General features: G+C 40.7%; 2 protein-coding genes across 4 annotated transcripts in view; one reads left to right on the forward strand and one right to left on the reverse strand.

Annotated features, from left to right (window-relative positions):
• Nucleotides 1-113: 113 nt before the first annotated feature.
• fundc1 (FUN14 domain containing 1) lies at nucleotides 114-2,941 on the reverse strand. Its single transcript, XM_029703011.1, has 5 exons — nucleotides 2,799-2,941; nucleotides 2,136-2,295; nucleotides 1,827-1,902; nucleotides 1,431-1,559; nucleotides 114-1,241 (listed from the first exon to the last, which is right to left on the reverse strand). The coding sequence occupies exons 1-5, from the start codon at nucleotides 2,893-2,895 to the stop codon at nucleotides 1,164-1,166; spliced, it is 540 nt and encodes a 179-aa protein (XP_029558871.1). The 5' UTR covers nucleotides 2,896-2,941; the 3' UTR covers nucleotides 114-1,163.
• Nucleotides 2,942-4,659: 1,718 nt separating this feature from the next.
• kdm6a (lysine (K)-specific demethylase 6A) overlaps nucleotides 4,660-15,513 on the forward strand; it is a 112,272-nt gene continuing 101,418 nt past the window's right edge. The window contains exons 1-3 of one of the 3 annotated variants that reach the window (XM_029703004.1): nucleotides 4,660-5,503; nucleotides 5,637-5,700; nucleotides 14,747-14,855. In XM_029703004.1, the coding sequence (XP_029558864.1) occupies nucleotides 5,334-5,503; nucleotides 5,637-5,700; nucleotides 14,747-14,855 (343 nt within the window). In that variant the 5' untranslated portion in view covers nucleotides 4,660-5,333. The remainder of the gene's footprint in view (nucleotides 5,504-5,636; nucleotides 5,701-14,746; nucleotides 14,856-15,513) is intronic. The other 2 variants (XM_029703005.1, XM_029703002.1) reach the window with 2 other exon arrangements.

The raw sequence follows: 15,513 nt of genomic DNA on the forward strand, positions 1-15,513 counted from the left end.
TGATTAAGGTAATTTAACTAAAATAGTTGGACAGGCAATTAACTGCACCTTAAATTCATAGCTGTAGGAAGGACAAAGACATTCTTTCATCTGAAATAAAAAAGAAAACCATGATTGCTGCACTGTCTTTTATTAAGGATATATACACAAAGTACAACAACACTGTCATTCAATAACAAAGGTAAATAGCTTTCCTGTGAAAGAGAAGAGGCTACACTACCTCTAAGCAAATATTGCACCGCTTGTAAAGACAAAATAATATATTGTCATAGTAATCCTAAATCACTCAATATAATGTGACTGAAGTATTAATTCATACAATGAAAATGACATGTCATGCATAGTTTCCTGAGCAACATGATGCACTGCATGACTTGAGTATACTAGCGGTGTAGGACTATTGACAAAAATAACAATATAAACAAATGAACTGGAAAAGAACTGGACCCAAATGTAATTAATAAGGTCCAGAATTACAGCCCAATAAGGTGGTACCTGTAACCAATGCAACAGTACACTGTACATATACTGTACATATTCCTCTACAGGATGCATGGAAGTCTGATGGACCACAAGGTCGATCTCAATAAATACAGCTTAGATTGCAGTGTGTGGCGTCTTCCTATCCGTTTTACATACATGTACATACATACTTTGAACTCCAGCACCCACTCAAAGCCATTGAATGAGTTTGTTTCTATCTTTTCATATGATGAATACATGAATCCGAGCGGGACAGGACCACTAGATCCCATGTACAGAATCACAACACCTGTGTGCTCTTACAGAGTGTTGATTAACTGTTTTGTAGACCAGTATTTCCCACAAGACCCACACTCCTTTTAGGTCATGCCCGATTTTCTTGAATCAGACTGACTAGAAAGTCTGACTAGAAACATGGTTTTGTTTATTCGGTGGAGCAGCAGAAAATCTTGGTTACAGTTTCAAGTCACTAAAACCATGCATTTAGCATTTACATGGTAGATACATGGGTAGGTATTGTGTAACTGTAGGTACACATTACAGAGTATTTACAACTGCACTACCCTTTTGTGGTTTGTGTAATTACACTTTGGCTCATTTTGATATATTGTGCTGTGCATCTGTTCTTGTTTTTCCCACCACCATTTTAGATGGGCACGACAGGTCTCTATTTTTATATCTTAGGATGCCAGTCCAAGCAAGAAGCCTCCGAAGAATCCACTGGTGATGATTACGTTTGTCTTCACAAACTCTGTGGACTGCAAGAGAGAAAGACAAATAAATATGCAAATTTCATCAATTGAATTAGTAGTATGTACAAGTAAGCAGAGTCAATATTATGTTGATAGGTGTAGTTAAATTCACATTGCTTTGCCCCTTGTAGGATGAATAAAATACTGCATTATTAAATGTTAGACATGTTATGTTTACCAGCTACAGTGGGCTACCTGGTCAATAAGTGAGTTAAACTCTGGTACAGCCCTGTCGGCATTCTTCTTCAGGTGTCTCTTGGCTTTGTTGACATCCTTCTCCACTCTCTTCCAGTCCACCTGCACATAGCCACTGTGGTTGGCTATCTGGAGATTAGAATTGGAATAGAACGTTTTTATTTTCGGGACGACAAAGACCCAGAACAAAAACATAATGTACTGTAATCCATGTCAATAAGTATTGTGGCTAATAATGATATTCAGACACTCCTATGAAATGTGTTTATGAAACATTCAGATGTGCTATTCATTGCTACATCCAAGTCCAAGCTCTTCTTTGCAGTGGGTGGCCAGCTGACAGAACTCATTTAGACTTTTATACTATAAATCAAAACCTTGTGGTGAGTTCCTTACCTGCAATAACAGGAATCCTCCACCCACAGCGGTGGCTGCAATCTTCCCCACCTTCTGGAAAATATATCCTGCACACCTGCCAGTGAGAGACAATGCAAAACTCAAATGACACCATATGCCCCATAAAGTGCTCTGCACTATACATGGAAAAAAGCATCATCTACAGAAGATGCCTTTGTATTTTGACCATACAGAAAGCACAGTAGCATTGAATAACGTGTGAGAGAAATCACATGATATTAAAGAACAGTTCTGAAGATGCTTAGTATAATCAATAAACCCTGGCAGGGCCTGGCCTGCAGGACTTACCAGCCACTCACTCCCCCCAGTGCTATTTGTGTGGCCACCGAAAACTTCTCAGACATAGGACCCGAATTGTTCCCACCAAATAGGCGGCCCCACCATTGTTGACGTCTGGCATATTCTGTCAGGTAGATCACCTCACATGTGTCGTCTTCATTCTCTGGGTCTTGGGAGACAAACAAAATAGAGCTTGATGTAGAAGGGGAGAATAATTAGCAGCTGTACAAGTATTTTTGTGTCATCCTTATCAGAAATGTGGTTAATTTGACCATATGCCATTGCCAATTCTGTTTCGTTTTCGTAAGAGGCAGTCTACAAAAAAGTAGCCGAACGTAAATCATGTCAGAGGAAGAGAGGATAGAATTTGCCATTTCTAGACGTATTTGGACATAAGAATCAATCCGCGTATGTGGGGAAATACAATTCTAAAATGTAAAATAGCACAGCGTTATTGTAGCCACTAGCCAATCATAATCATCTTCATAGAACCTATGACGTTGATACATGGAGGGAGTGCGATCAGAGAGACCGAGAGAATAGGTCAAACCGTTTTTTTTGGCGAGTACGTTTGGATATGATTTAATGCTCGATTAAGTACATTTAAGATGCAATCATTTGTCCAAATATCGAAACATAACGGTAGTTTTTCGTTTGAGTGCGGCCACTTACCCTCTTCACGATCCGCCATTTTGGAGTTCGCTGACTTGTATGTTGACAAATGCTGTCCCAGGCATGATGGGATGGTCATGGGATACGTCGTTTGCATAGTTTGTCAGACAGTCAAACATTTGAATTTCATGCATTGATTATGAAAATATCATGCTTATTTAAATAACCTTATTGGAAAGTCTCAATGCAGTTTATCATTCAATGCAGTTGTCATGAATTTAGGATTCCTTACAAAACAAAATTGACCTTTTTTTAATATGTAACTTTTAACCAAAAATGTGCCCATTTGTATACAAATTATACAACTGCACAGAGTGAAAGCTACTGCAGAATAGGCTACTTCAGTCTGCGATTGAGGAGCAGGTTCGGTTCCCTAGGTATAATAGCTGAGTGATGTCTGTAGCCTAAATTACTTTGATGAATGTTTTAATGTTTATTTGTATGTATTTCACATTTACAATCATCTAAGTCAATTATGAATAATATAGCCTTTGGTACTATTGTATGGTATGTGGTATGTCTGTAGTATGCAACGGGATTCTGGGAGATGTTTTAGGATGACACCTGAACTAATTCAACATCTCCAATACCTGAGAGCTCTTGACCCTTATGGAAAAACCACATGAATTTCACATGTGATCTTATGTGAAGTTAATGTGATAGCATGTAAAGCAACATGTGATAACATTAAACTACACATGTGAAAATGTGATCACATGTTGTGATCAAAAACACATTTTCACAAGAGAAATTTTGCTTGAAATCATGTGATTTTCTGTAAGGGTGAGCTTTATGTAACTAGGCCTATTCTATGACTGCATGGTCGGTTATTATTTCAATTTTATTAAAAGCCAAAATCCAGAGTCTGTGTTTCATCTCTTCAGCAGCCAAACAATTTAACTGACACATTTTATCAGACAAACTCCAAGTGCAAAAGTTCTCTGTGTTTCTACAGTATTTCTAGAATGCTAAATTATGTAGAGTTTAATCTTGGGTAAAATAATAAGCAGATTTGGTAGGCTTATGAATATTGGGCTTGCTGCCTATGTGTTTGATAACCACTATGCTTAATTGAAACCAGAAGTTTGATTTGACCCCTTCCTTTGTCCCTCATACTTCACTGCTTCCTGTTCCAACACAGTGACAGGTGGCCATCTATCTCTGCCACCATGACAGTGACGACAGATTTATAGCCCGGCCAATCTGTGGCAGCAGAGGGGGGTTGTGGGTATTCCAATCAAACTGGAAAGTGACCTATGCTCTGAGTTATCATGTCTGATTGACGAAGCCATATCTTCTGGAGGAGACAAGAACAACATGCAGCAGGATCAAGACTCCCCATATACCGGATCAAAGATCAGCTTTTCCTCCAATACCCAAACCTTCACCTTATGCCATATGAGTCGAACATTGAAAACAGCCCGAACTCCCCAAGGCCTGTTGTGTTGTGATGGGCATGTTTTGTCAACTCCCATATGAGTATTGCAGCATCAGGCTATTAGCATATGTCTAAAGATATCTTGCCTACAATGGCATTTTGCGAAGACATACTTGTCTATGCATAAACACTTTAGGTAACGGCTGGTGGGGAATGTTGTTGAGGAGAGGACAGTCTTGGGCTGATTATACAGCAGAGAGATTGCTTGCTGTCAGTTAAGGTAAACTAAAGTGAACCTATTAGCATCAAGCAGTCATAGTGAATAGGATAGGTATGTTTATAAAAATGTATATTACACTTTAATATAAGAGGTTTATACATGAGTATAACACATTTTAGTGTAAGTCTATATATTAGGGATCTGTTTGATATAAATATAGGAACAGAACCCATACATACAGTGATAATAGACACTGAGATACAACTATGACAGCCATACTAATAGTGAAGTATTACATGCTATAATTTTGTAAATCACTTATTACACTGTTATAACAAGCTGATAACTCAATTCCATCAAATAGCAACACTTTAGCGTGATCCTTGGCAACTGAATTTTCTGACCTGTACCCGCTCTCGTACTAGAAACACTCAGATACCTTAACCAATAATATACTTCAAAGTACAGTTAAGTAATCATAATACAACATGGGAAACCAATCCAAAGAAGCTGAGGAGATGCGTGAAGTTGATGGTTTGTTATAAAAGTGTGTCTGATCAAGTCACATGATTCCACACAGATACATTCATTGGTTACGGAGAGGAGAGGGCGTTCTTACGGTGGCGGCGTGCGTTCGCCTGTGTGACAATTACAACAACTTTGAGCTGTTCTGTGGGGGGAAGTTTATGATATTACCAAATAACGCCATATCGTAAAATCCGGCATCAACTCTACTCCATGCATTAATTGGCAATTAAATACATGTAGTATTTTGTGTACAACCATGCGAGAAGAAGGCTTTTTTGGACGGGTCCTGTTTTTCTTGAGGATTTGGCAATCACTCGGCTAAGCTACGTTTTCAGTGCTGGATAAGGTGGTGTTCTTTCGTTCTTATTATATTTTGTGGAGTTTGTCGCCGCTTCCCTGTTGCTTTTTCATGAAATCGTGCGGAGTGTCGCTCGACGTTGCTGCCTCTGCTACTGCTCGAAGTCTCGGCGCTGCTGGTGATGAGGAAAATAAAATGGCGGCGGGAAAAGCGAATGAAATAGAAGAGGACTTTCCGAAGCTAACATCGCAGGAGAGAGAAAGCTTGGTCAAAATTGACAGGTTCGCGAATTAACAATGCACTTCTTTTGTATATGTTTTTCTGTGTTGAGTTTTCGTGCATTCAATTCTTAAAAAACGACGTATATATCCCCAAAGTAATACGGAACCGCCTGTGTTGTCCTATACTTTGCAGTTCACTGTTTGGATTTCAGAGGCTTCATGAAGATGGCGCCAGAACGAAGGCCTTACTGTTAAAGGTATGTCACAGATAGGACCAGTTCGCCCGTCTCCGCTAGCACTCTTGATCCCTGCATATCATCTGGAATAAGTGCCAGGGACCTCACAAAACCCTTCTTGAAAGCTGGATATTTACTAAACTTAACTAAAATCCCATTCCATTAGCAAGCGGCCAGGCGGACTTAGCAAGTGAGTGAAGATTACATCATGCCCTTTCCAGTCTGAATAGTTTTATGTTGTCTATCACCAGTCATGCACTTATAGTATATCACAATAGCACAGACCTGGCTTCGGAATTACATGGTAGCAAGCCAGTTAATATTATTACCATAATTTATCTTGCTGGCTATGTTAATTCTTGGGGGGCATTGCTGGCCGGTGGCTGCACACTTTTGACAGCTGAACAAACAAGACTGGTTCTAACTGGAAGGCAATAAGTTGGTCAGGAAATCATAATTCGAATGTCCGTCCCAATGCCACCAACTTCACTTGGTGCTGAAATAGTGGTCCTGGCAATTTGTAACATTATGCACGCGCAGCAATCAACGATGGACAGCTCGCGACAATGAACGTTTTCACGGCCCAAGTTAGGAGCGTCCTGTCCGGTGTAGCTGAATAGCCAGTGTATACTTAGTTAGCTGCTGTTAGCATACCGTACGTGTCCTGTCTCATATATTGGCAGGTCATTGTTGTCAGGTTTGCTCGAATGATATGTTGTTTTGTTAATTTAACGTAATAAGTCACTAGTAATAGCTGCGGATCAGCCCAAGATGGCGGGGTTGGTGGGAGAGGAGTTGGCTAACTAACGTTAGCTAGCTAGTCCATATAAAGCTAGCAAGCTACGTTATGTCTACTATATATATATATATATATCTCAATGAAATGCGACCAAACTAAATTGAATATATTAGCATGATATTATTTAACTGCTAAGCATTGAAGCAAGATGAGTAACAAAAAACGTTTTGTTTTTCGCTGCTGTTTTGATTATCCGTCGGTGGTTTGTGTAATGTAACGTTAACTAACGTTAGCCACCAGTGGTGGAAAAAGTACCAATTGTCATACTTGAGTAAAAGTAAAGATAACGTTAACTTAATAGAACATGACTCAAGTAAAAGTGAAAGTCACCCAGTAATATACTAAAGTTACTTGAGTAAAAGTATTTGGTTTAAAATATACTTAAGTATCAAAAGTAAATGTAATTGCTAAAATATAAGTAAGTATCAAAAGTAAAAGTATACCTTTCAAATTCCTTACATTAGGCAAGCCAGACGGCACCATTTTTCTTTGTCTTTAGAGTAGCCAGGGACACACTTAGACACTGAGGCATAATTTACAAATGAAGCATGTGTGTTTAGTGAGTCTGCCAGATCAGAGGCAATAGGGATGTTTTTCCACTGGATATCTTAAGGTGAATGCACCAATTTGTAAGTCGCTCTTAGTCTGCTAAATGACTTAAATGTAAATGTAAATGGAGACCAGGGCTGTTCTCTTGATAAGGGTGTGAATTTGACAATTCCCCGGTCCTGCTAGGCATTCAAAATGTAACATACTTCTGGGTGTCAGGGAAAATGTATGGAGTAGAAAGTAAATTATTTTCTTTAGGAATGTAGTAAAGGAATAGTAAAGTACAGATGCCAACAACAACAAAACTACTTAAATAGTACTTCCAAGTATTTTTACTGAAGTACTTTACACCACTGCTAGCCTCTGTCGGTATCTGGCTAAACAGGCTAGCTAAGGTTGTAGCTAGCTATGTCTCCAGTGTGTCATCAACATGTGCCTATCACCACAACCCCAAACAAAAGTAGTTTGCCGACCTTCTAGTCATTTTTTACCCTTTTGATTCTCCGGTCTCCACCATATTATGTCATACATTTTAAGAAACAAATCCATGATTAGTTCTGCAGCAGACGAGTATTATGTCAGAGCTCGAGCTCTTATTGGTGGGACACTCAGGGGGCCAGCTAGCTCAGGCACCGACTATACACGCACTAAGCACTTTGTTTTGAAAAGTGGCATCTTTATATGAACAACTCTTTGCAGTCATTTTTTTTGTGTTGGTGATAGATATATGAACATGTCCCATTCACATTGGAGCTTGCACCATCTTATAACTGCGAAAAGCTCAAATAATATCCAGTGTGGTCACAGATAGTCGGGGGGAGGGGAGGTTTGTGGACCACCGGTTTACCCCACATTACTATGTATAGACGCATGGCTGATGAAAGACACAGGCGTAGGCCTGTTACTTTCTGGTGTACTTCTCCTTTTTGTGTATGTATTCTGAGTTTTTGTTTAGTAAATTAACCAAGTTGAAAACCATTAACCTAACTCTGTCATCTTCATAATGCAATGCTGGTACATTCATATTTATTTGACTGGTTAGGTAATGAGTCACTCTGCGACTTTGATGATTTGAATAATGTCTGATATAATGAGTAGAAATGTTGCTGATGTAGAGCAGAGAGAGCTGTGCTGCTGCTGCTGCTGAAACGAAAAACATGTCACTTAAGGGGATCCGGGCCACTGGGGATCCGGGCCACTGGGGATCCGGGCCACTGGGGATCCAGCCAGCACGCCACGGAACCTTCCTCTTTTTTCCCTTTTTATTTAAACCCTCTCCTCTTGGCTTCGACACATGGCATGCTTTTAGCTGATAATTAAGGAGAGAAAACAGAGCGCTAGTGTTTGCTCTGGACCCGCTCCATAAAGAGAGGTAGAGAAGAAAAGGGTTGCCTTAAATTGGAAAGATTTGTTTGGTTACTGTACCGTACCATGTATGCACTAGTTCCTATTATAGAGAGGAACTTAATTTTTTTAGGTTCTTCATGCCAATGGATGGACTAGCAGAAAGGGTAAGCTTCATGTAGGCTGTCCTTTATTAGGGCATATTTGGGGAGGTGGTTGGAGGTACTGTAGTGCTCACGAAGCTCATCACTAAGCTAAGGACCCTGGGACTAAACACCTCCCTCTCCAACTGGATACTGGACTTCCTGACGGGCCGCCCCAGGTGGTAAGAGTAGGCAACAATACGTCTGCCACGCTGATCCTCTTTTTGTTTGTTACCTATGCAGTCACTTCGCCCCCACCTACATGTACAGATTACACTTTTTACTATTACTTTTTATTTTAGCCTACTTGGTAAATATTTTCTTGTTCTTGAACTGCAATGTTGGTTAAGGGCTTGTAAGTAAGCATTTCACGGTGAAGCCTACACTTGCTTATCCCATGTGTAACTGAGTTGTTGTTTTTGTCGCACTGCTTTGCTTTATCTTGGCCAGGTCGCAGTTGTAAATGAGAACTTGTTCTCAACTGGCCTACCTGGTGAAATAAAATAAAAATAAAAGTATACACTTGTTGTATACGGCGCATGTGGCAAATAAAGTTTGATTTGATTCAGTATTATTCTACAATGTAGAAAATAGTAAAAATAAAGAAAAACCTTTGAATGAGTAGGTGTGTCCAAACTTTTGACTGGTTGTGTGTGTATTTTTTTCTTTCTTTGTCCTCTCTCTCCGAGGACTTAAGGCCAGTATGGTACAAGGCACCTCTGGCCCCTAAGCCCCCCCCAGGCCTTCTTTCAAACTACCTGTGAGATCTATTGACTGCTGTATTTACCTTTTGAATAGTCTATTTCTATAAGAAAATTATGTCTAGCAAGCTATTCTTGTCTAGCTTTTACTGCATTGGACTCCAATATCTTAGGAGTGTTTTTTAAGGAGAGCCCAGCGTATTGCACAAGAGACAACCAACAATGCAGTTCAAGAAATAGAGTTAAGAAAATATTTACTAAGTTACATATATATATATTTTTTTTAAGTAACACAATAAAATAACAATAATGAGGCTATATACAGGGGGTACTGGTACCGAGTCAATGTGTGGGGGTACAGGTTAGTTGAGGTAATTTGTACATGTTGGTAGGTGTAAAGTGACTATGCATAGATAATAAACAGCGAGTAGCAGCAGTGTAAAAACAAAGGGGGGTTGTCGTCAATGTAAATAGTCCAGGTGGCCATTTAATTAATTGTTAAGTAGTCTTATGGCTTGGGGGTAGAAGCTGATAAGGAGTCTTTTGGACCTAGACTTGACACAACGATACCGCTTGCCGTGCGGTAGCAGAGAGAACATTATATGACTTGGTCGACTGGAGACAATTTTTTTTGGATCTTCCTCTGACACCGCCGAGTATATAGGTCCTGGATGGCAGGAGGCTTGGCCCCAGTGATATGCTGCGCTGTACGCACTACCCTCTGTAGCACCTTATGGTCAGATGCAGAGCAGTTGCATCACCGCCTGGTATGGCAACCGGTCAGGATGCTCTCGATGGTGCAGCTGTAGAACTTTTTGAGGATCTGGCAACCCTTGACAAATATTTTCAGTCTCCCGAGGGGCAAAATGCGTTGTTGTGCCCTCTTCACGACTGTCTTGGTGTGTTTGGACAATGGGAGTTTGTTGGTGATGTGGACACCAAGGAACTTCAAACTCTGGATGAAATTTCAAAGGAGTTGATGGAGAGAGACTGTGAGAGAGTGCTCGCGCGTGCACAGATTTTTAAAGCAACGATATTCGAGTGACAGGCTTTTCTAAAACTGCAGTTGCAATTAAAAAATATAATTCCTTAATTACAAAACAAGGTGACCCCCAAAAGCCAGATGGAGATGGGTAAATCAGACGCTTAGTCAGTCTTTATATTACTGTATCGTAGACTATGCTGCAGCAAATGCAGGCCTACCTGTCACATGGAAAAGTGGCCATGATGAGATGCAAGGTCTACACATGCAGTGTGAATTGCGCTCCATTCTGAGATGGTCTCTTTGTCCCCACCCTGAGTGGTGATTCATCATGCAGAGGCCATAGAGAAGCCAGATTTAGACATCGCATGTAATTTAACAGTTCCATTTCACGCAATGCTGTTCATATAAATCATTTATTATAATCTACCGGTTTCTTGCTGTTATTTATCCCGGGAAAAGGGAGTCGTTTTGGGCGGTAAATCTCGGTAACCGGGTTCCCGCCATTCAACCCTAGCACTGTTCTAACTCTCTTTGTTTGGACATTTGGCAGACATTTGATTACTAAACCTGGGTTTGTGTTTATTATTGGGCTTGAACAAAAGCCTGCCCACCACATAGCTCTCCAGGACCAGGGTTGGCTGGGGGACCACTGTATTTAAAGCAGAGGTTGGAACCTAAATTATTTGTTTAGAGCTTAACAGAATCACTATTTATTTTGTTCCACTCCACTGTTCGGACCAGCAAAATAAAGTGCTGAACCAGTTCGAACCCCCAAAAATATAAAACTACTTTTTTTCTTCTTTCGGTTCATTTTTTAGCCTGTGAAATCCATCCATTTGATCCCCTGCTGATTTTGTACGTTTGCACACTTACAAAGGAACTATCAGTCTATGATTTTAATGGTAGGTTTATTTGAACAGTGAGAGACAGAATAACAACAAAAAAATCCAGAAAAATGCTTGTCAAAAATGTTATAAAATGATTTGCATTTTAATGAGGGAAATATTTTACCCCTCTGCAAAACATGACTTAGTACTTGGTGGCAAAACCCTTGTTGGCAATCACAGAGGTCAGACGTTTCTTGTAGTTGGCCACCAGGTTTGCACACATCTCAGGGGGGATTTTGTCCCATTCCTCTTTGCAGATCTTTTCCAAGTCATTAAGGTTTTGAGGCTGAGGTTTGGCAACTCAAACCTTCAGCTCCCTCCACAGATTTTCTATGGGATTAAGGTCTGGAGACTGGCTAGGCCACTCCAGGACCTTAATGGGCTTCTTCTTGAGCCACTCCTTTGTTGCCTTGGTCGTGTGTTTTGGGTCATTGTCATGCTGGAATACCCATCCACGACCCATTTTCAATGCCATGGCTGAGGGAAGGATGTTCTCACCCAAGATTTGACGGTCCATCGTCCCTTTGATGCGGTGAATTTGTCCTGTCCCCTTAGCAGGAAAAACACCCCAAAGCATAATGTTTCCACCTCCATGTTTGACGGTGGAGATGGTGTTCTTAGGGTCATAGGCAGCATTCCTCCTTCTCCAAACATGGCGAGTTGTGTTGATGCCAAAGAGCTCCATTTTGGTCTCATCTGACCACAACACTCACCAGTTGTCCTCTGAGTCATTCAGATGTTCATTGCCAAACTTCAGACGGGCATGTATATGCATTCTTGAGCAGGGGGACCTTGCGGGCGCTGCAGGATTTCAGTCCTTCACGGCGTAGTGTGTTACCAATTGTTTTCTTGGTGACTATGGTCCCAGCTGCCTTGAGATCATTGACAAGATCCTCCTGTGTAGTTCTGGGCTGATTCATCACCGTTGTCATGATCATTGCAACCCCACGAGGGGAGATCTTGCATGGAGCCCCAGGCCAAGGGATATTGACAGTTCTTTTGTGTTTCTTCCATTTGCGAATAATCGCACCAAATGTTGTCACCTTCTCACCAAGCTGCTTGGCGATGATCTTGTAGCCCATTCCAGCCTTGTGTAGGTCTACAATCTTGTCCCTGACATCCTTGGAGAGCTCTTTGGTCTTGGCCATGGTGGAGAGTTTGGAATCTGATTGATTGATTCCTTCTGTGGACAGGTGTCTTTTATACAGGTAACAAGCTGAAATTAGGAGCACTCCCTTTAAGATTGTGCTCCTAATCTCAGCTCGTTACCTGTATAAAAGACACATGGGAGCCAGAAATCTTTCTGATTGAGAGGGGGTCAAATACTTATTTCCCTCATTAAAATGCAAATCAATTTATAACATTTTTGACATGTGTTTTTCTGGATATTTTTGTTGTTATTCTGTCTCCCGCTGTTCAAATAAACCTACCATTAAAATTATAGACTGATCCTATATATATATATATATATATATATATATATATATATATATATATATATATATATATATATATATATATATATATATATATATATATACATTTACATTTAGCTAATTAAATTACTTCACCAATCAGTGCGGATAGAGTAGGCAAGGTAGTTGTTTACATGTGTGATAGGCTTCACAAGTCTATGGCGCAAAATGTGACAAAAATGTTGCAGGTGGGAAGAGGGCGAGCGAGGGTTGAGGAAGAGGCTTGATGCGCTGGGCATCTTGTTCTGACATAGATTATCTGAATTAGGTCCACATAATTATACCTAGGAGGAGCAACTTCTATGGAAGAACTTTGAATTTCCTTTGAGCTAGCTAGATAAAACTTTTTGTAGTTAATAAATCCAAAGTGACATGTGACAACTAGGCCTACAGTATCATTAACTAGCATTGAATAAGTTCATTCTTCTCTAGCTAATTCAAAATCTCTCTCCCCGTCTTCTGAATCACGTTAGTAACATTAGTACAGTAGCCTATGCTTTGGAGGGGCAGGTAGCCTAAACACGCACACACTTGCAAAGATGTTCAGCTTGCAGGCAGACACGTGGTTAAAAATAATCAGTGGTTTGCTGATGTCAACATTGTGAACAGAGTGCCCCATGGTGGGGTTATGGTATGGGCAGGCATAACGGGACAACGTACACGATTGCATTTTATCGATGGCAATTTGAATGCACAGAGATACCGTGACGAGATCCTGAGGCCCATTGTCGTGCCATTCATCCGCCGACATCACTTCATGATAATGCACAGCCCCATGTCGCAAGGATCTGTACACAATTCCTGGAAGCTGAACATTTCCCAGTTCTTACTGACCAGACATGTCACCCCTTGTGCCTGTTTGGGATGCTCTGGATCAACGTTTATGACAGACGGCTCCAGTTTCCTCCAATATCCAGCAACTTCGCACAGCCATTGTGTGGGACAACATTCCACAGGCCACAATCAACAGCCTGATCAACTCTATGCGAAGGAGATGTCTCACTGTATGAGGCAAATGGTGGTCACACCAGATACTGACTGGTTTTCTGATCCACGCCCCTACCTTTTTATTAAGGTATCTGTGACCAATAGATGCATACCTGTATTCCCAGTCATGTGAAATTCATAGATGGCCTAATGAATTTATTTTATTTGACTGATTTCCTATGAACTGTAACTCAGTAAAATCTTTGAAATTGTTGCATATTTATATTTTTGTTCAGTGTAAAAGAATTGAAGCCCACACATTCATAAGCTCCACCACGTACCTTTTATTAATAAACAAACGTTTCCATCCTGCTAGGATCTTTCAATACAGTACCTGCTCTGCAGTGTCAGTGGACGCTGGACATGTTGGGTCAAATGAGGAGCACATAAACACAGCTTTACCCTAGGTTCCTGGAATACAATGGCTCCTGCACTGGGATAACAAATCTAATGAATGCAAATGTCGTTTTCATATCAAGTTGGAGTATTTGAATGATTTGAAATGGCTCAAGCAGACAGCTCTCTTTCTATGACATGCTATGGGCTGAGTGGCGAGGCTATGTCCTGGTGATGATGATAAGCTTGTGTTGCGCGTCCTTCCTATTCACCCAGTGAGGCTCCAACCTCTAGCACACTGGCTGTTTTCTAGGAGCTACTCTCTCATTTGGCACTCACACACACAAACACACACACTCACTTCCCTCTTTGATTTTCTGTGGTTCTAACTATCTGGAAGATTGGTGTGGCCGCTATTTAAGTCTTTCCCGGGTATAACCCACAGATTTGGCATGGGAGCTGGCCTGGAACCATGCAAAACGACTTGGAAAGGCCTTGCATTGCCCTCTCCCACTGAAAAGACATCCGTTGGCTCTGTATGTCTGGGTCATCCTCTGCCATAAACCTGTATCTATTCTATGAGAGGATAAGTGATATGGTTCAGTGATATTCAAGCTAGGCGAGGGTCTTGCTTGTTGCTCTTTGTAAATGATTAGATGGCTGTTATTGTTTTGAAGTTCCTCTTGCAATCAACACTATTTCTTGACATTACACAGAATGCATTTTTATTTTTATTTTTTAGATTTAGGCCTAGATTTAGGTGTGGATTTCTGAAAGTTGTGGACCTTCCTTAGGCCGCTGTCTAATAGGCTAAGGGGTGTTGAAACGATTCAAATGTAACCTTCTCCCATCTCTCTCCAGGCTGTAAGCTGCTATGATTCTGTCATCCTGAAGGCAGAAGGGAAGGTAGAGCCAGAGATGTTCTGCCAGCTGGGCCACTTCAACCTCCTCCTGGAGGACTATCCAAAAGGTGAACATGCATGCACGTGTACACACACACACACACACACACACACACACACATGGTCCACACCAGACATTTGAGTTGATTGACAGATCACATCCTGAATTTAAGCTGTACCAATTTGCTGTAAATGTCTGAATTGCAGCTGACATTCAGCAAATCAATTTAGGCTACTGCAGCCCTTTTAGTTTTGTCCTTATTGTAACAGCAATGCTTTTGTAATTGTATGTTTGGCAGAATGTAGTATTTTGACATTGGGATTTAAAGCAGCAGCAGCTGCCAGCCAGACTACACGCCTACGCTCTTAATCTCCACAAACCATGTACAAAAAGACTGGGAAATGTATATACTAGACTCATGTTTGCATGTGGAGTAGGGATGTAAGAAATGTAAAAATGTTCTTAACGTTTAAACAGCCATTTACTTATTGGTTTTCTGGTTAAAACGATAAGAAAAATCCATAAAATTCCATGTGAATTCACAGTGCATCTGCACTGCTGCCAGCAACAGTTTAGGTCTCACGGTGTGTCCCTTTCAGATGGTTAAGCATTGCACATATACTACCTTTACTGTACCTCACTTCCACATCTCAAAGTTTGCATTTCCTTCTCATTTAACTTCTCAAAGTATTGCCATACAGGACTTTGCTGCTGTTGTTTGCCTG

The sequence above is a fragment of the Salmo trutta genome, chromosome 20 (assembly GCF_901001165.1).
Source record: "Salmo trutta chromosome 20, fSalTru1.1, whole genome shotgun sequence".
Classification (NCBI taxonomy): domain Eukaryota; kingdom Metazoa; phylum Chordata; class Actinopteri; order Salmoniformes; family Salmonidae; genus Salmo; species Salmo trutta.

Bases quoted from the DNA above. Each gene is read 5' to 3' on its own strand.
- fundc1 (XM_029703011.1), bottom strand. From the start codon at position 2,895: ATGCAAACGACGTATCCCATGACCATCCCATCATGCCTGGGACAGCAT. The intron at 2,296-2,798 runs GTAAGTGGCCGC...TTGTCTCCCAAG, and splicing joins AATGGCGGATCGTGAAGAGG to ACCCAGAGAATGAAGACGAC. The intron at 1,560-1,826 runs GTAAGGAACTCA...TCTAATCTCCAG, and splicing joins GAGGATTCCTGTTATTGCAG to ATAGCCAACCACAGTGGCTA.